The sequence below is a fragment of the Plectropomus leopardus genome, chromosome 2 (genome assembly GCF_026936395.1).
Source record: "Plectropomus leopardus strain MGB_pleo_1.0 chromosome 2, ASM2693639v1, whole genome shotgun sequence".
In the NCBI taxonomy this organism is placed as follows: domain Eukaryota; kingdom Metazoa; phylum Chordata; class Actinopteri; order Perciformes; family Serranidae; genus Plectropomus; species Plectropomus leopardus.
In genome coordinates, this window is record NC_142177.1 from 9,805,617 (window position 1) to 9,825,018 (window position 19,402).

The window sequence follows — 19,402 nt, forward strand, 5'->3', positions numbered from 1 at the left end:
CTCTTCTTTATCCTTTGTGACCTGATGTAGGATATCACTGTTTCCAGCTCGCTGTATCTCTATGTAACCTTTATGCCGGGCCATAGCAGAAGAGTGAGCTTTACTTTTTTCATGTTTCACACAAAACTGACCTAGATGTCCCCAGTCTTTCATTCCTATTTTTCTGAATCTGTCCTCCTTAATATCTGTGCTGAAGTGGCGACAAGACTTGCAAAAAACCGCATCCATTTTAATGCTGTACTCCAACCAACTGTAGCGGGCATACCATTTAGCGCAAAAATTCCTCCTCTTTCCACTGACTGTGCAGGGGAAAGCTTGAAGTTTCGGCCGGCATGGAGGCTCGTCCACCGCGGAGAGATCGGTGGTTTCCATGGACACGTCTGCCAAGTTGCCGTTAGCTGCAGCCTGTGTCGGAGCCGGAGGAGCCGCTGCCGTGGGCCTGCTTGTCGATGGAGAGGAAACATCCTCCTCGGTTGTAGAACTTGACTCCTGGAGGTCAAGTCTTGGTTTTTTTAAATAATTTATCAATGAACTCTGTTTCATTGCTAGCAGCACTCTAGCTACTAACACTTTTATCGCTCCTGCAGTGCTCGCTGGGCGGGGGGTCACAGTCAGGTCATTAGGTTGGTTGCCAGATGCAGGTGTCACAACCCGCTTCGCCTGATTACAATTTTTTATTGACTGATCGAGTTAACATGCCCAGTGCAGGTGTCGCAACGCATCGCCTGGTGGCAATTTTTACAAATTGATCGACTGGTGAGTCAAACATGTTAGGAAAAGCTATATATATATAAAATAAAATGCATTCAGTTTTTTGGGTGTGCCAGCTGGCTCTGTGGGTGGCACTGGCACACCCTGGCACACCCGTGGCTACGCCAATGGTACCACCGCTTTGACAGTGCTTTCAGCGAATGATCCCGACACCCTCCGCATCTGCATGATACGCCCCTGGAAGGCATCATTTGAGAATGCGTCCAGACAGAACCAGGTGCGTTGTTTTTATTTGCTGCTGGATGGCCTGACAGAACCTGACGCATGTGCATCATATGCCACAGAATGGCACTGGGTTGAAATGCTGCCAGTAACTATGTTATATAAGGAGGTTTGGTGTCAGGGGCAGTGGATGAGTCCAATAAACCCTGGACTTTCATGTAGGAGTCCAGTCTTTGCTTCTTGTCTGAATGTGATGGAGGTTTTTTTTCTGCATCTTACCGTGTGCTTCCTTACTCTAATCCCAACCATCTGTGCCAGTATGTGCATTGTTGTCCCAGCGTTGGTTGGCATGTGTTATGTTGTCTAAACATAACCATGTGCCATGTCATCCCACCATGTGCATGTATTGACATCACAGTGGCAGCATCCTGTAAAGAGTTGACGCAGAAGGATACTTAAAACGTAGTATGTAGATGTGGGAGTTCACTGCAAAGTGGCAATGTGATAACTTGGGATGAGAATGTGTTGTCTTTTCAGAGCCATCAGATTCCATAAACAAAATCAGTTATTTTACCTCACAGAACATAGGACCTGTTGGTCTACCGCTGCCTCATTCGTTTAGTGTTCATTGTTAGTGTTCATTGTATGACTTTGGTGTTTTAAAGGGTCAGTGTGGATTCAACAAAGGCACACAAGAACAAAGGCAAGGCAAGGCAAGTTTATTTGTATAGCACGTTTCAGCAACAAGGCAATTCAAGGTGCTTCACACAGAACAAAGACTAACCAATCCAGCAGGTTCTGTGTTCTGCGAGGTAAAATTACTGTTTGGTCAGTGGAGTCTGGTGGCTTTGAAGAGAGTATAGACAACAGCTTAAGTTCTCTGTTCGAAAGCACCGTCTGAAAGCAAGATAAAGCAGTGAAATTATTCTAAATATGGCATACTTTTTAAACTGATGTTGATATTTTTAGGGTGGCTAAAATGTAATTTGCTGCAGCCCCCATCCACGGCACTACATTAGTTTGTTCCCCTGTCAGTGCTCCTGCCTGCTTCCCAAAACTGGGGGACTGTCTGCCATCATCTACTGTATGTAATTCACTGACTATAGATGATTACCTCCTACGACTCCACTTCAAAAAACCCAAACTACTCCTTTAATGTACCCCCAGTCTTCCAGCCACATATGTGTGTGTGTGTGTGTGTCATAAAACACATCCTTCATCCTATAATACATCCACATAATCAGTGTAATAACACTGTATTGAATGGTATTGTATTACATGGTTTGCATGTGTTGTCTAAATGCAGACTTATGAGTCTATTGGACATAGTAAGCCATTATTTCATATAAAACAGTGCTATTAAAATGATCAATGTGATGTTGCTAATCAAGAATGCACCTGAGAACAAAAATCGTTCCTCTTATAAAAATGTTAAAAAATACAAACATTCAATTTTGAGTGTAACATTTTTAGCACTTAAACAGGACAGACATTAAACTCTTTTTGTTTGTCGTTGGTTTGTGTTCTCACAAACTATTAATTTCTGCAGTCACATAGTAATACACTGAAAAACAATTCCATTTAATATCCACTCATTCATATACCATCATTATGCCAAAAACAATGCACAACAATTTCACTATTGTCCTCAGAGAGAAAGGAAATTGTTTCTGCTTGCTCAGCTTGTTTTGCTTTGTTCCTTTTTTTCTCTCTCCTCTTAGCTCTTGTTTGCTCTGCAGCAGGAAGTATCTGATTAAAAACACAATCAGCACGGCGGCAGGCCCGTGCCTTCTAATCAAACCATAATGGGAGTTTACCATGCATTATCTCTGACTGGGATTTAATGAGACTTTAGCGTGCATTATCTCAAAGTGAAATTTAATAGCAGTATCCAGGGGGCATTCGCGATCCCATCTGTATCTCTTTGCCAAGTCTGAGTCAGAGGAAACAGCAGCAGGAAAGGTGAGGTGAGACTTGTCTTGAGCTCTGGAGTGAGCTTGGATACATCCCTGCAACAGATGCTCAACCTCTGTTTGCTGCAGGGCCTGGGATGACTTTCCATCTGGTTGCTTTGCCCTTGCATGTTTGTTTGGAGTATCAAGGTGGCGCAGTGAGCAGAGAGTCTGTCCTCTAACTAGTGTAGAAGGGCCTGGTTGTAGCCCCTTTGGCAGCGAGCATCACCCTGCTGAGGTGTCCTTGAACAAAACTGTGAATCCTGTGCAGCTCCAGGGGTACAGTGAAGTAGCTGGTGGGTAAAAAAAAAAAAATAAGAGAGAGAGAAAGGAATGAAAAAGAAAGACTATTTTCTCCAGTGGTCATTCAATTTTCATTGAAAACTTTTAAATCAAAGACAAAGAATACATCAAATTAAACAAAAAAGGAATTTACTTGAATTCTCTGGAGAAGAAAAGATGATAAAATCTCTCTTGCTCACATCACTAAATGCATTTTAGTTTAACTACAATGACAGATAGTGTTTCAGTACCTTAGATCAGTCTCAAGACCACTTTTTAAAGGTCTTAAGCTGGAATTGGAATTAATCACATTTTTAAGCGGCCGCATCTCGGTTTAAACTGGTCACACAGAAATATGTGAGATGTTTTGAAATTACATGCAAGTCAATTGAAATCCTTCATCATGGTGGACACATGAATACCCTGGTTCAACGACATCATGCAACGAGCATTGGTTAATGTTACAACCTTATAGGCAGTATAAACAGAGAGAAATACTGTGTAGGTAGGTAGTTATCCTCCGGCATCTGGTGTTGACCTCCTGGGATGGTGTGTCAATTTATGCCTGTTACATGAATTATGTCTTTTCAAAATACACCTCATTTTTTATAGGAAATGCACAATCTCCACTTTTTACATAGTCGGTTTCAAAATGGTCTTACAACATTGGTTAAACACCTCATATTTACATTAATTTCCTTGTACACCAGAAGCACGTGGTCGATTTAGTAAAAAACATCATGCTTTGGCTCAACATTCACACAGGAAATAAACAACGGGCTCCCAGGTAAAAGTCCTGGGTTTGCTGGACTCATCCTCTACACCTACCACCTTCCCCTTTTAGGGACCTTCCAGCTCCTTACAATACATCATTACCAGCAGCGTGTCAAACTGGCGCCATCTGGCAGTGTGTACTACCTGAGCGAAAGGTACCCTTGTGCACTGATGTCTGATGCCCAAATCACTGACCAAGCAGTAATGCTCTTAATGAAAGGGCCTGAACTTTCACCCAGGAGACTGCTGTTTGTGTTCATGTGAAACTAAAAGTTATAGAGATCTTGCTTTAACTTAATGTACTTACAATCTTAATGTACTCATGTCACGTTAGAAAATACGTATGTCTCGTATGTAAAAAGTGGAGCTATTTAAACCAAATACACAATCTATCATCTAAAACTAACCAACTAGTTTGGTGCCTAAACCCAACTGTGTTGCCACGTAATGCTGTGTTCACGTCTCGGTCTCAGACAAAAAGGATTCAGAATTATATTTCCAGACAGGGCAAGACCACAACTGCGGGATATCCCTGCAAAAAAACAGGCTTGAATAAACATGGGTTAGTTGATTTCAGCCCCTTAGTGTTTGTATTTGTTTGCTCTCAGAAAACAAAGGGAAATTCCCACACATACATTTCCCCTCAGCTTTACCTTTTGATATTTTATCCAGACATTGCTCATGGTACACATAAGAGGGACCAAGTGTGCACACATCCACGCAAAAAGACTCAGGTCTACGACAAAGAATACTTTACTACAGGTCTTTTCATTTAATGCAGTGTTTCAAAACAATATTTTCCTCAGGCAAGTGTAACAGAGAAATGTTATACATACACACAAACTGTATGTACAGTATGGCAGGAAAAGAAGTGGGTGAAGAGGAATTTGTTTTCTGTGGGTGTTTTTTGGGGGAGAATGTGGACCTGTCAAATCAATTTTAGGAGTGAGTGGTTTGTCCCACATTTTATCTAAAGTGTGTCATGCAGTTTGGGACTTGCACTGGTCTGGTCTTGACTCTCTTAATACTCTCTGATCTCACTCATAATTTAGTCTCAGGTCAGGTGGTCTTGACTCCAACACTGATAACAGAAAAATACCATGTGTCAAACTCTCCCACCTCTGTCATGTTGCAGTGGTCATGCAAAACAACTGTTACTACAATGGTCACCACGTGTCACCCCATGCAGCATGCAACGTGCTGTTGGTTACGCTGTTGGCGATGGAGACTGAAAAAAGGGCCACATGTTGACGACATGTGACAAAATGACCTCTGGAGCAGAGAGCACGATTGTGTGGGTGCGTGGTCAAAGCTGTTGTGGAAAAAATTGATGAATAATTGATTTTACTCTAATGGGCGCATTTGTAGCTGTGTGGGTGAGTGTGTACCTTGAGTTGTGTACTTGTTGTTTTCACTGTGCTGCACGTTTGCGTGACAAAACATTATCAGCATTTCTTAGATAATGTGTTTCCTTCTTTAATATTTAATTGAATGCCTTTTATGTGAGAAAAAAAAAGAATTACTACGACATGACATTGGGTGATGGACAGTTTTTCCTCCTCGCTGCATATCTCCTGTTAGTATTTCCCATGTTGCGGTATATTCTGAGAACACTGTTGTGTATTAAGCATGGCAGGGAAGTCATCACCTCATCATGTCAGCCTGTCCAGGGGTTCGCTGCTGACATTTTTCCTGCAAACCTAATTAACAATATCATACCATCACTCGCAATCCCTTGGACGCATGACAAGCAGCCAGTACGAAAGTATTAATATTTATGGCTTCATTCAGTGGTGAACAGAGAAACTGAGTAAATTAGCAAGTCTAATGCTTTGCAATGCTGTAATCCACTGCAAGGGGAGAAAATTGATACAGTATCCACCATCCAAATCATCAGTGGAGTGCTGCCATTAGGGTTGATTTTAGGGCTGAGAGGCTCTATTTTGTAGCATTCACCTTGTGCTGCACATTCAGGATGGACTGCGCCTTACAAAGCTGTATAAACTACAGATGGTTAGGGCATCTGCATTATGGCATTTGTCTCTTTCTCTCCCTCTCCTCCTGTCTCCATCTACAAACTTTTAATGAGTCATAATCTGTGTACGGCAGTGATTAGATTTAATGAGGTGCCGACAACCTTGGGTTGACTCGACTCAGCTGCAAAGCTGCAACACGCTCACTAATTTGTGACAGAGCAGAGCTGAGCCTCGGACCTTATGACAGAATCGCCATGCAGGTGGATACTTAAAAAAATGTTCCTCCTTTTTTTTTTTTTTTTACAAGACCTCTGTAATTGGCAGGGATGTCAAGTTTCAGTTAGAAAGTTGGAAAAAAGAGAAACTTTCATACTCTGTAGTCAAGCTTGCAGCTTCCCAGGAGTCGCAGGATCTCAAAGGTATCAAAGATGGCTGTGAAGATGGAGAAGAGCAATGTGGACGACTGAAGGTGAAACCAGCCAGGGAAAGAAAAGACAAATTTTCTGATTTATTGCAGCCACCCTAAATTAATTGTATTAGGTGAATCAAAACATTTGTCATCAGTATGTTGAATTTATTTGCATTAACTGCAATTCATCAGTAATTCAAATCTAGTCTATTTTATTTTGTGACCAGATGTTGTAGTACAAGTAAAAGAATACAATTAAAGAAGTATGAGACACAATATAGAGTGTTCCAGGAATTAGTCCTTATACCAGGAAATGAGTTAACATTTCAGCACTTCCCTCATGTCAAAGACAATAGAGTTTGTGTTAGATACTTCAAGTAAGGTCTGTGGTTAATACAAGCAGAAGAAACTTTCATGTTTTGTTCTAAGATATGAAATATGTTAGTAAATATGACAGTTGTGAACTTCTAGATGTCTTTAAAAAGGCGGTTGTTAACTAGCAGCTAAATGAGAATATCAAACATCATCACACTGAATACAGCTTCACAGCCTCATTCTGGTGGTGACATTAAGTCATGCAACTGTAATGTTCTTTGTTTTTAGCCTAACATTTGTTTTTTTACCTCTGGCAATTGCATTTAGGCTTCAAATATCCTGAAAGTGGTGTTCATTTGTGAAGATTACATGTATTTGTGAAGATTTGTGAACAAAACATGTAAGTATCATAAACCTTTGCTTTCCACAGAGCTTATTTTCCAAAATCCAATGGAAAAAAAATTCTCACTTTCCCTCATGGTTTTCCTGTGTCCTTAGTCCTCCCTGTGTTTGTCTGTTTACCTCCTGCTCTCTAACACACCTGTCTTTTATCAGTCTTGTTTGTCTTTGCTTGTTAGAGTCTTACCTGCACACCTGTTTTGTTTAAGTCTTGTTTGCTCCACCCTTGTGTTACCTGCCACTGCTTCGATTTTCAGCCAACCCCGGTGTTTCCCTCCTCTTACCTGTGTTCTCATACCCCAGCTGTGTATTGTTCTCCTGATTAGCCTCCTGTGTATACCTGTGTGTTCCCCTTTGTTCTTCATCAGTTCGTCTGTGATTCTACCTTGTGATCCTGCCCGGTTATCCTCCCTGCTGTTTTAGTCATGTTTAGCTCTGTGTTATCCTTGAGATACTGGTTTGTTTCAGTTTGGTTTTTGCTTTGTATTTTATGTGTACTTTGTGATTTTGGTAATCTGTTTGCCTTTTGGGCATCATAATCAGCATTAAAAGCTCACTTTTTGTTTGCAATTTTATTTTTGTTTGCTTTTTTATTCTGCATTTGGGTCCCCATCCAAACTCCCCCATGACAAAATCATCATTCCTGCAGAAACTTATGGAAGGTGATTAGGACCATGTGAAAAATTTGAGCACTGAGTCATAAGTCTGACAGAATTCCAACATTAATCTAAGAATATGATAAATGCGTCACTCTTTTTGGCCCCAATCCTCTTACGAGGAAGACACAGGAGCTGGCAGATGAGCTATCTGCTCTAACAAGGTACTTAGATTTTATCAACATAAGACATACCTATGACAATTCTTATGACATGTTACCATGATTCATTCATTAAATTATTGCAGCAACATATAAATCACCCAGTGCAGATTTATGACTGAAGACACCTAAGAATGAGAAAGCAATAAAAACACCTCCTGTAAACACTGAATAAAGACTGTTAATCAGCTCTGGACTTACCAATTCTATAAAATCATGGACGTAGCTACTGCAATTTCACCCACTGGTTTATGGATTCCCATTCTGAAACCTTGAGTTCTGCATTTTGGCCGCTGCCATCTTGATTCTTTTTTAGCCAGAGGTGACCGTATTGGACAAGAGAGTAAAGCCTAGAGAAGCAAAATGTGGATCCAACTGAGAGGCTGAGAACATGATGAGCTGACAGCCTCACCCTCAAAGTGGCTACTCCTTTAATTATGCATAACTTTAAGGCTTAATAAAATGTAAAAGGCGAGTTATATAAAAATTCTCCCCCCGTACAGTTGTCATGCATGTAAAAATTAGCTGCAGAGACCAAAACCATTTTTTTGTATCGGAATGTAAACGTGTTAATTTCTGCTGTAAAGTTGGTCATTTTAACATAGGAGTCTATAGGGATTGACTTGTTTTTGGAGCCAGCCTCAAGTGGCCATTGAAGAAACTGCAGTTTTTGTTACTTCCATGTTAGCTTCATTTTTCAGCCCCAGAGATTGCCATTTTTGGCCTGACAACAGATTTTTTTAAACATGTCACAAACTGTGGTTACTCATCAAACTAGTGTAGTGTAGCTTTGTTGTGAGGGCTGAGTCACACTGTGTATTCATTCAAGCTATTGCCTTCACTTCACACTTGACAAGCCGATCTCTGTCATGCCATAGGGTGGTGTGCTGAGTGCTGCCTTTACACCAGTAATGAGCTACTTTAGCAAATCAGCTCTAAGTGCATGTTTTCAATGGGATGCACACTCACACACACTCACTAACAGACACAGAGCGTTGCCATGATCTCTCCGTCCTTGATCTGGGTCATGCTCCCAGCACAGCTAAGAAGGGCTCTCATTAATGTGTGTGTGTGTGTGTGTGTGTGTGTGTGTGTGTGTGTGTGTGTGTGTGTGTGTGTGTGTGTGTGTGTGTGTGTGTGTGTGCACTCACCATGTGTGCTAGTTAGCTCCTGCAGCCCCAAAATGAAAGCAGCAGACATGTGGCTCCCCTGTTGTGAAATTCATCTGGTATAATGCAGTTAGAAGCAGCGGGATGGAAGCATCACGGTGTCGGATAATAACGGGGAGAAGAACGTTGCAATATATAGAATGCTGTTAAAAAATACATGGAGATTTCCATTTGTGTTGCTTACTGTAGGTACAGCCTAATGCATTGTGTTCATCATCCCACACACCTGACGGGCTTGTATCCACGGAGTGTTTTTCTCAGGTAGATCAGAAGCATTCACATAAAGCAGAAGAAAGACAGAATCATAAAAATGCTCCATAAACTTCTTACGTTTAACTTTTACTGTGCCTCATTAAAACCAATAAACCACAAAAATGGAGTGCAAACCCAAATGGTGAAGTTGCTAGATTAATGATCAATAAATGTGTGCACTATAAGGACAGTGAATGTCTTTTTGTTACTACCTCAACAACATAAAATAGGGTATAAAAAGCTAGAGTGGCGTTTCAGTGACTAGGTGATCGGATATAAACGTAAAATTTGCTTTCGCAATAAATTAAGAGATATAAACAGGATGCAACTGAGAGTGAAAATAGATCAAGCTGCTGAGGTACAATATGTATTTTCTCATGGGAGTAAAACAAAGCAAGTTCCCACAACAGCTGTCTTTGCTTTATTTTGTGCTGAAACAGGTCAAGCCAACAGTATTAGCACGCCTATTTGGGGACTGTTGTCTTTTTGTGCACATTTTTTATTTGATCACACATTTAAATGAGTTTCTAGGCATGGATGGATTATAAAACTGGCCTACTAGGTGAAGGCATAGGGGCCAAATAGGGGACCCCCTGGCCTTCAACTGCAAAATGTCACTCAAATAAGCTTCTACTAACCAGGAAGCGACTCAGAATGACCACAAAGTGACATAAAAAAGACCACAAAGAGATTCAAAGGAATTGCAAAGAAACACAAAATAACAGGGGCAAAACAACAACAAAGAGGCACAAAATAACTGCAAAAGACACAAAAATACCCCAGAGACACACAAAACCACATATAGATGCATGAAGATTACAAAGAAATGCAGCAGCACCACCAGGGCAGAAATTAACAACATCGGTAACCAAGATTGCATGTTTCCTGGTTTTTAGCATGTAGTTACATGTAGCAGTGTACTTGCCTAAGGGCATTTTCTGAGTGAAAAATCCCTAATAAGAATTGTTAAACCAAAATCTTCACAACCAGACATGTTCCAGAGAGAATATGATCTGAAATTAACATCAGCAAACAATATTAATTTTAGCATTAGCATGTAGCTACATGTGGCATTGAAGGCTACGTGTGTAGACTTTAATAATACCTGGACAGTGCACCAAAGGTGGCGCCCAATCATTCTGATGGAGCTGCTCGCCTGGCACATACGCCAAAAAAGTTTTCTAACTTTCGTGTGTGCTTGTTTGCATTTTTAGCTGTCCTGTAAACAGTTTTACAGAGGTCTCTTTAATAATGGTGGCCTATGGGGAAAATGCTCTCTGGGCCGCAGGTGATTTCTTTGCTGTAGTACTGCAAGTGGCCACTGGGAAAAATTTGCTGCATGGCTAAACAGCCTTCCCGGGGGGCCTATGTAATCATATGCAGAGGCATGCCAGTAGGCATTTTGTAGCCAAAGTAATAAAAATATTAGAAACAGAGTATTTCTAATGATCTTATGCCTGAAGTTTTACTCAGAATTCTTTAACATACATTTACCTCATTATTTGAAACTTTGGCCATATTTAAATATGAACATCTGACATTGTAACATTGTATATATGACAGAAAATAAGGAAAAACATAATAGCCCCCCTTTAAATAATAGATAAAATGATTTATACATTCATTTGTTGTTCGTGAGCATTGTGGAGTTCTGAGGCTGAGAAAGAGCAGTAGTTATGAAAGTGGAGAAAACAGACATGAAAATGATATCAGGTTACAGGATCATATATCTCCCAAGGGGAGGACAACATGTGCCATCCAGTGTCTGGGGTAGGCAGCCTTTCGTTTGAGCCAGGTTTATACCAAATGATTCTATCCATTAATTCCTTCTGTTTGGGTGGGCACTTCATGGCATGATTGCTCTTTATCTACTCCTTCATTGTCAAACGAGCCAAACCTCCTCTCCACCCTCTCATCTTATGAGTCCAGTCATCTATCTCTCTCTGACTCATTCTCTCAAATGGGAACCACTCCTCCTTATTCACCCAACGGAGAGATTACAGGCCGGAACAGATGAGATGAAGCGCACAGCAGTGCTGAGATATGAACCTACAGTCCGCAGGAGACAGAGAAGGGGGGCACGACATTGTGCTTATGTGTAGAAATTTTTTGTTAAGTGCGTCAGAGTTTTACACCAGATCCCATTACAGATTTCATAGAATCACATGGAAAATACAATGATTTCTAAGAGAGATGATTACAGTTATTCACACAAAGCCAGAATAACTTCGAAAGGCAAACAAAAAGCCAGCACAGAGTGCCCTTGCTGCCACGTCCTTGCAGGAGCAGTCAAACCAACTGATTAATGATCCAGGAGTAAGAAACACACACAAAGGCAAGCAGGTACTTTGGGAATCAATTCATCACACTTTATTTTGTGTGACCCGGCTGATGTGGTGGCGGCTGGAGAGCAGCACAATACACTCTCAGCACAAATGTATGAGTGCAATACAGAGCAAATACACACGAACACACAATGGCCTCACAGGGCGACAAATCCACTGCAAAGAAAACCATCATCTCTTCTGGGGGTTTATTGGTATGAGTGTGATTGAGGAGAGACTTGGGGAAATTGAGTATGTGTATGATTTATAGAGATTCATGTTGTTTGATTATCAGGAGGCATTCCCTTTCTCTTTTCATTATATTTTGTTTTTGTTTTCTGGTTTTTTTTACACTGGATGTAATTGAATCCAATAAAGAATCAGACTTCAGCACAACAGGGTGAAGGACATGTTTGGGTTACCCCATGCTATGTTTAGACACACTGAGGATGCTTCATTAAGTGTGGGGTCACTAGGCCATCCCTCTTAAGGATTGCAGGTGCTGGCTGAACTGGTCAGCACTCTCTTTGGCTGTAACAAGCTGCTTTTCACACCACAGAACCAGAGCCTGCTGCAACATCTTCACACGTACACTCTGCAGCTGTGCAATCTGGGAGAAAGACATCACAATCATGTTTACCAATAGGATGTTACTCATTACACTTAAGATGGGTAAGCCGTGTAAAAATTTCCAGTTTTGATTTTGATGTTTTACCTCCTGTTTAGCCACTTCACAAATGTGATTAAACTCCGTCTCTGTTGCTTTCTTCACCTCCTCCATCTGATGAATACGGAGAGCATGTCATTGTAATTATATACTTCATACAGATTATACTTTAATCTAACGCCCTCTCATCAGCTTTCCTGCTCTGTGGTTGTCTACTAAATTATATCAGTAAAACACTACTGACACCTGCTGGTCAAATTAAACCATGTACATCTGATCCAATAGTGTGTTCTTGTGTCACATGTGCGCAGACACTCACAGCAGCCTTCTTCACTGGTTTGGCCTTCTCTGCATTCTTTCGGGCAGTCTCTAACTCCACTAGTTTACAGGTTCTCCTGAAGAGCATCTCCTGTGTCGGACATAGTAATCATGTTTAAGACAGGAATATTAGTCAGATGTTTCAGCAATGACATGCCATATATTAATAGAAGGCCATGAATCAAGGTAGATGGAGGGACGGCATACACAAGATTAGAACTAGAAGACACACCTTTTTTGCCTCCTGGTACCGTGACTCCAGGTCCAAGCCTAGCCCAAGAGTGTTCATGTCGTTCTCAGCAACTTTTGTCATATTTTTCTGCCCATGCACAAATGTATTATGTTTATTATTATTTTGCATATTTGGTAAAGCAATGGTTCATTGCTATGTTAATATATTCCTATATTTATACACCTTACCTTCATAGAATCAAATACTTCTGATAATTTCACACAGGCCCTATAGGGAGAAAGCTGTTAATATGTCTACTTTTTGTTTATCACGCTAATTTACTGTAACTTGTACACAACGTTCTCAGCATTGATTCTGAGTACATGTGATATTGGCCTGGGACCGATGCTATTATTGTCTCACTTAGTGAAAGCCTGTTTGTCAGGGTCCTCCCCGTGTTCCACGCAGAGATGCAGAGCAGCTGAGAAGTGCCCACAGGCCACTGCTATTTCTGCAAACAGATAAAACATAGAAAACACACATCAGATTTGGAACAAATACAATTTTCATTGTAATGTGGATGAACACTATTACACTACATATCGTGCTATAGATTTCAACTGTATAATCTGAATATGAATAAATCCCAAATACAACGGAGAGCACTTATGTTATATGGAAAGGATACAAGTTTCATCTCTGTTAACAAAATAACAGAATAATTACATACAAACCACAGCTGGTTGTGACTAGAGATGAAACGGTATGAAAATTTGTCATCAGGATTAAAGTGACCAAAGTGATCACAGTTACCAGTATTGTCTTGGTATCGTTACACTGTGTTGGAAAGAATGTAGTGATGCACATGCTGAAACCAGTATCATCACTGGGTTTGCCTGCTGCATGTCAACTTTGTAGTCAAGAGAACAGCAAGACAAGTATGCTGCGCCTGCGGATGGGAGACTAACTCTCACTAAATTTGGTTAATGCTAGACAGTATTTAACATGGGTTCTCAAAGCATGATAATAAAACACTGTTTGAAAGACGATCAAAATTTGAAATACTAATACAAACCATCAGGAAATTTGCCACAATTTATTATGAAACCCCTAACCATTTGTGTGTGTGTGTGTGTGTGTGTGTGTGTGCACGCACATGTGTTTTTATTTGGAGGGAGGGCACTGTTGTTAAGTTCTTTTCATTATATCTTGTCTTTGTAACGTATAATGTTGTTATTGCTGAAAATAAGAAAAAATATTGCTAGATATAATAAATGCCAAAAAACCCTCCACCAAATCATGAGCACTTCATGTGTCCTAAACTTTAAATAAAAGGAAACTCTGTGAAAACAGTAATTTGCTTACTTTGCTCAGTTTGCACCACATCCAGGAATCTCTGCAAGACAAACCAAAGAAATCACACTGGACAGTTACTGTGTGTCTGGTTGTTTGAGCAATGAAAAAAAAGTCGGACAAAACACACACACACCCAAAACAAACAGTGACTGGCTCACCTCTGCTGCAGTCTTGGCATAGCTGGTTAGAAGAAGGTTATGATCACGTTCAGTTTGAAAGAACTCATCCACATCCTGTGGACAAAAACGTTGCAGTAATAAAACCTCATATACAGGTGTAGAGGCTGTAAACTCTGTTTATATGAGTCCCGCTTGCGTACCTTGTGACCTTCTTTCCTCATCTCCTCCACAGCCTGACTCAGCCGGTTGAAAATGTTCTTCCTTACTCTCTGTCTGCCCGGAGGCTATACACAAGGACACAAATAAGCTGGAAATTTTTCAGGGTAATACCGTTTAAAGGAAAGCATTTGTAAATCACTTATGATGAAGTCTTGGAGAATTTTTTTTTTTTCCTCGCATGCCTCCCCAGTGAACAAAGAATCCAAAAACTGAAGAAATTCTTCATGAACTTAAGTCATAGGGATCCACATTTAACAACAGCAAAACTATGTAAAAGTGTTTACAACCTCTCACTTGTGCAGTATAATCCAGGCCAGTTAACCAAGTATTTTCTACATTTTTTATTCTTCGTTCAACATGGAGGCATGCAAGAAAATCTGTTTTTCTCATGAATTCAATGTAACACAGGTTGAGAAATTGATATAGAAATGACTATTTAGAGGGTCAAGTATTCTTCCCAACATGAGTACCACATTGGACTCTTTTGTATCAGAAAATTCTAAGCGTTAAAAAAGAGGACTTAGAAGCTAGCTGTTTATTTTTGTTCACTTACATCTGAGCTTATCAGGAAGATCTCCACAGCTTTGTTTTTGCTGAGTATGCTGTGTGTTGCAATCTGCTGGAGGAAGGTTTCCAGTGCTTTGCAGTATGGCAGCCACTCGCCTAAAGCAAGGAGACCTGCAGGAAAACATTTTGATCATAATCTACACTTAATGTCACATTCAACACTCAGAACAGAAATCGAAACAGAGGATATATTTGGTAAATCTGACTTTTATTTAATTATTTTTGTCTCAGATGTACTCACCAAGCTGTTTGATAACTTTGGCAGATGCATTCACCTGAGCCTTTGCAGGAAGAGGTGGAAACTTGAAGAAAAACAGAAAGTACTATTTTATAACTGTCAATTTTATACTGATACACATGACAACAGCTTTTTTTCATTTGGCACTTTGTTTGGGAAAGGAACATAAATAAGGTTATTACTTTTTGAAATGAGTTATGTTTGCATTTACAGTTTGCACACATTGAACTCTAGATCGGATAATGCTTGCCGTGTGCTTGTAAAATACATGACAAATACAACCCTGTGGCACACACACAGTCATACTGGGAAGTGGTGTACAAAAACTACTTCCTGACAGGATACTGTTGCATTTTCTTGAAAGAAAAACAAAAAAAACTTCTATTTAACTTTCTGCAGCGCTAGGACAAACACTACAATCAGCTTTCCGATAGCAAAAGAAAGGAAGATTTAAAGAATAGAGGAAGCATTTAACAATGCTCCCCATAACTTAGCTGGTGGTAGCACATTTTCTAAGCAGCGGATAAAGGGTAAATTTGGTATATTTAAACCTGGACCCTATATGCCATGTTTTGTGTCTGTGACTAATGGAAAAAAACAATATTTTAAATTGGTCCATTATAGAGCAACAGGGCTTCAGCTGGGGGTGGAAAAACAAGCTGCAATGTCACTACTTGGGGAATGTTTGCACCATCAATTTATGTTCACTAATAGTGCTTGTTTTTGTGACTGCCAGGCTCAAATTATCCTCTGACAACATTATGGGAAGGATCCCAACTGACATCTTTTTGTTAAAAAATAAAATCTTTTTGTTTAACCAGAAACAGCCCCTTTCTCTGTAGGGATCCTTCCCATTGTCTTATAATATCAATCTGAGCCTGTCAGTGGCAAAAACAAGCCCTTTTAGTGAAGGTAAATTGCTGTGCATAATTGATCCCAATGGTAACATTACAGCCTGTTTTGCAGCTGCAGGCTGCAGCCTTGTGGTTTAATACTGGACCATTTTTTTAAAAAACTGATGTTCCCAACAGTCATTTAAAAAAGGGTTCAGGTTGAAAAATACAGAAACTACCCATAAAGTCATTGTATGAAGTAAACATTTTTGTTTGTGATTGTCTCAGTTACGAAAGCACTGTGTTACAAGAGCTTATAATTTCATGTTATCATTGATAGTCTGCTGCTAAGCTCATATTCTGAAGACACCTAATTCAGCCATTGGTGAATCTACAATAGGTAGTTAGAAAAAAAAATAACATAAAGCAGCATGCACACATCAAAGAGGAAGTTTACAACGGTCCCACAGAATCAACATTTTAGTTTGTCCCTGATTTGGCATTGGTATTTTACTAATCTTCTTGTTGTTGGTGTGCATACGTTTATGAGTCAAAAATCATGTGTAGATGAAATAAAATACTGACTATGACTCCCTGTATCCCGGGCACATCCTCCTGAGAAAACAGGTGGTGCTGCAGCCAGTCAAAATCATTGTAGCTCCGGTACACATGGTACTCCCCTGTCCCGGACAGCTGGCACAGACAAGAGAGACAACATGTCATCCGAGCAGTCTGTTATTGCAATATCATAATTTAAACAAATCATCTGACCTATCCTGGTGCTTTTCTGCATTGATCTAGATCTAACGTTAAACAATGCTTGCAGAAAATAACAAGAAAACAAATCATTTTTCACCTTTTGAGATACAATTAGGAATGTTAGTGTGTCCCCGTCTTTCACCACCTCTGTAAGCTTGATGTTATGACCGTGGACACTCAGAGTAGACGTCCCTTCTTTTACTTCTTCCTGTTTTAAAAAATGTGGTGAACAATTTTATTAGTCCAGCAGCTGGGAGTAAATTCACATCAAGCTAAATTTAATGGGAATAAAAACGTAACTTAGCCCACACTGTGTATGCTGTTGTCTGTGTGGAGTAAAAGACTGTCACATGACACTCCTGCACTCTTGGATAAACAGAGGATTTTCATGCATACTTACCATCATTGTCAAGCTTGCAGGTCAATGATTCCAGTGTTTTATCTGCTACGTCAAAAGCTTAAATCTCTGTTTACCTCGATAAAAGTGCATAAAGCTGTAAAGATCTTTTGTCTCGTATTGGCTTTAGTGCGCTCGCACTCCAACTGCTGAGAAGGCACAGGATATCCTCTGGGTCAAAGTGCACACTGGTCCTGCGAGAAATGGAGTAAAACAGTGCCAGATCTAAAGTGCTGGCGCAGGAAAAAAGATGAGTAAATGGTGTGTTAGTCAGTAACTCCGGGGCTTCGACACACCCTCACAGGAAAAGTGGCTTAACGGTCCAATCAGTTCCCCCCAGCTGTCAAAGTTACAGCCTCACAAACCTGTAAACAATCGTTGAACTCACATGTTATCCCATAAAAGAGGCAGTACACATGCAGCTACCTTATGGTCTATGTAGCTGAATCTTATGTAGAAAACAAGACACAGATACTGAGATACCAATTCAATATGGAGACTTTATTATCAACATATACAATAAATTTAAAAAGTCATACAGGACGCAGGACAAACAAACTGAGTATTTAGTAGAATAGGTCTTCTTCATTTTCATCCTCATCCCCGTAATAAAAGCTGAAGCCAGGCGCTTCAAAACTGTAATGTTCATTTGGACCATCCTCTTCGTCCTGATGAAAGCTCCAGCTGAAATAATGATCCTCCATAAAGGGACTATCGTCAAAGTCATGGAAGAGGTCTTGAAAACTGAAGGAGAAGCTTGTCTCATCTTCATCCTCATGGTCAACAGACTCTTCATTGTTTAGGAAAGCCTCGTGGCCCTCACTGTCATACAGCCTCCTCTTCTCCTTGTTGGAGAGCACCGTGTAGGCTAGGGGAGGAGGAAACAGACATATTAACTTTGGTTGAGGCACAGCAATGAAACTAGTCCTGGGTGCAAATTTATTATATACAGTGACGGTTCAAATGGGGGGCAAGGGGGGGGGCTGACCCTCCACTGCCTTTGCTTATGTTTATATGTGTATGGGGGGGTGGTGGTGGTGGTGTGTGTGTGTGTGTGTGTGTGTGTGTGTGTGTGAGTATGTGTGTAGAAAAGTAGGCCTGCAGACACACTGAGGCTCATGCTTTTCTGAAATGTATATTTTATCATGAAAAGCCATTGAAAAGTTTTTAAGTTTTGTCCAAGAGTTTGTCAGTTGAGGCCCCCCATTGTTGATTCTATTGCTACAGCCTTGCAAAAGGGGCAGACAAAATATGAGAAACCCCTGTCCGTATAATGCATAATACAGATCCACAGCGACAAAAAGTGAACTTACAGTCTTGTGAAAGTTGGTTTTACTGCAGGGCTGTTGTTTTAGACTGCATCAGTATTTGCTGTATCTACCTTTTTAAAAAGCCCACTATTTATGACGTCTAGAGAATAAATAAGTAATTCGTTTTTAAAGTAATATAACTAATTTCCCTTACCTAAACAATACAGAATACATCATTATAAGTAGGTCAGTGTGTTGCAGAGGTGTTTTACCTTCAGCAATCTCTCTGAAAGTCCTCTCTGCATCGGCGCACTTGTTCTTATCTGGGTGGTATTTCACGGCCAGTTTGCGGAAAGCCTTCTTTATCTGGCTGTCAGTTGCTGTTGGCTCAACATTGAGGGTATCATAGTAACTTCTGCTGGACGCTGATGCAGCGGGCATGGCGTCAGATAAGCAGAGCAGCAGGACCACGCAGACCTGCATCCAGTGGAAAACACCTTGCACTGCCATGCTGAGGCGGCTGGGGTCAGATGAGGAACTAAAACTCAACTGTTGCACAAAGACGTTATCTGGAAGTACAGTTACCGCGCGGTTTGACAGCTCATCTTCATATGTAACGTCGTATAACGCTATCAGGTCTACACGTCAGCAGTCAGCTGTGTGCTACTCTGTCAAACCAGTAAGACACATAAGATCGTTTACTTAACCAGATGGCAGCTTTCAGACTGAATATGTTACGCCTATTTTAACCCTTTAGAGCCTGGATCAATAACAGTTTTGTTGTGGTGCGCTCGGACGCCTTTCATCAGCATCTAAACCTTTGGAAACTGAGAATCTATTTTTCTTTTGAAAACATGGGACATGGGAAACAGCTAGGAAAAAAAAAAAAAAAGTCTGAAAACTGA

The 19,402-nt window shown here is 40.5% G+C and overlaps 2 protein-coding genes and 1 long non-coding RNA gene across 3 annotated transcripts; all 3 read right to left on the reverse strand.

The window, feature by feature from the left end:
• Nucleotides 1–1,823: 1,823 nt before the first annotated feature.
• On the reverse strand, nt 1,824–7,276 carry LOC148190148 (uncharacterized). Its single transcript, XR_015775300.1, has 3 exons — nt 7,228–7,276; nt 6,291–6,349; nt 1,824–3,178 (listed from the first exon to the last, which is right to left on the reverse strand). It is a non-coding gene; the product is annotated as an uncharacterized LOC148190148 (long non-coding RNA).
• Nucleotides 7,277–11,622: 4,346 nt separating this feature from the next.
• On the reverse strand, nt 11,623–17,506 carry LOC121951571 (sorting nexin-6). Its single transcript, XM_042497955.2, has 14 exons — nt 17,251–17,506; nt 16,948–17,058; nt 16,677–16,784; nt 15,262–15,322; nt 15,007–15,131; nt 14,435–14,518; nt 14,274–14,348; nt 14,125–14,155; nt 13,183–13,270; nt 13,008–13,047; nt 12,820–12,906; nt 12,589–12,678; nt 12,318–12,383; nt 11,623–12,212 (listed from the first exon to the last, which is right to left on the reverse strand). Exons 1-14 carry the CDS (start codon nt 17,254–17,256, stop codon nt 12,075–12,077), a joined length of 1,110 nt encoding a protein of 369 aa, XP_042353889.1. The 5' UTR covers nt 17,257–17,506; the 3' UTR covers nt 11,623–12,074.
• A 221-nt stretch (nt 17,507–17,727) lies between these two features.
• On the reverse strand, nt 17,728–19,284 carry LOC121948527 (dnaJ homolog subfamily B member 9-like). Its single transcript, XM_088071684.1, has 2 exons — nt 18,770–19,284; nt 17,728–18,115 (listed from the first exon to the last, which is right to left on the reverse strand). Exons 1-2 carry the CDS (start codon nt 19,005–19,007, stop codon nt 17,814–17,816), a joined length of 540 nt encoding a protein of 179 aa, XP_087927810.1. The 5' UTR covers nt 19,008–19,284; the 3' UTR covers nt 17,728–17,813.
• Nucleotides 19,285–19,402: the final 118 nt, after the last annotated feature.

Coding starts and splice junctions, on each gene's coding strand:
- LOC121951571 (XM_042497955.2), bottom strand. Junction 14,349..14,434: donor TGAGGAAAGAAGGTCACAAG/GTACGCAAGCGG, acceptor TTTTGTCCACAG/GATGTGGATGAGTTCTTTCA. Junction 14,156..14,273: donor ATGCCAAGACTGCAGCAGAG/GTGAGCCAGTCA, acceptor TTTGTCTTGCAG/AGATTCCTGGATGTGGTGCA.
- LOC121948527 (XM_088071684.1), bottom strand. CDS start 19,007: ATGGCAGTGCAAGGTGTTTTCCACTGGATGCAGGTCTGCGTGGTCCTG. Junction 18,116..18,769: donor TTTCAGAGAGATTGCTGAAG/GTAAAACACCTC, acceptor CTCCTCCCCTAG/CCTACACGGTGCTCTCCAAC.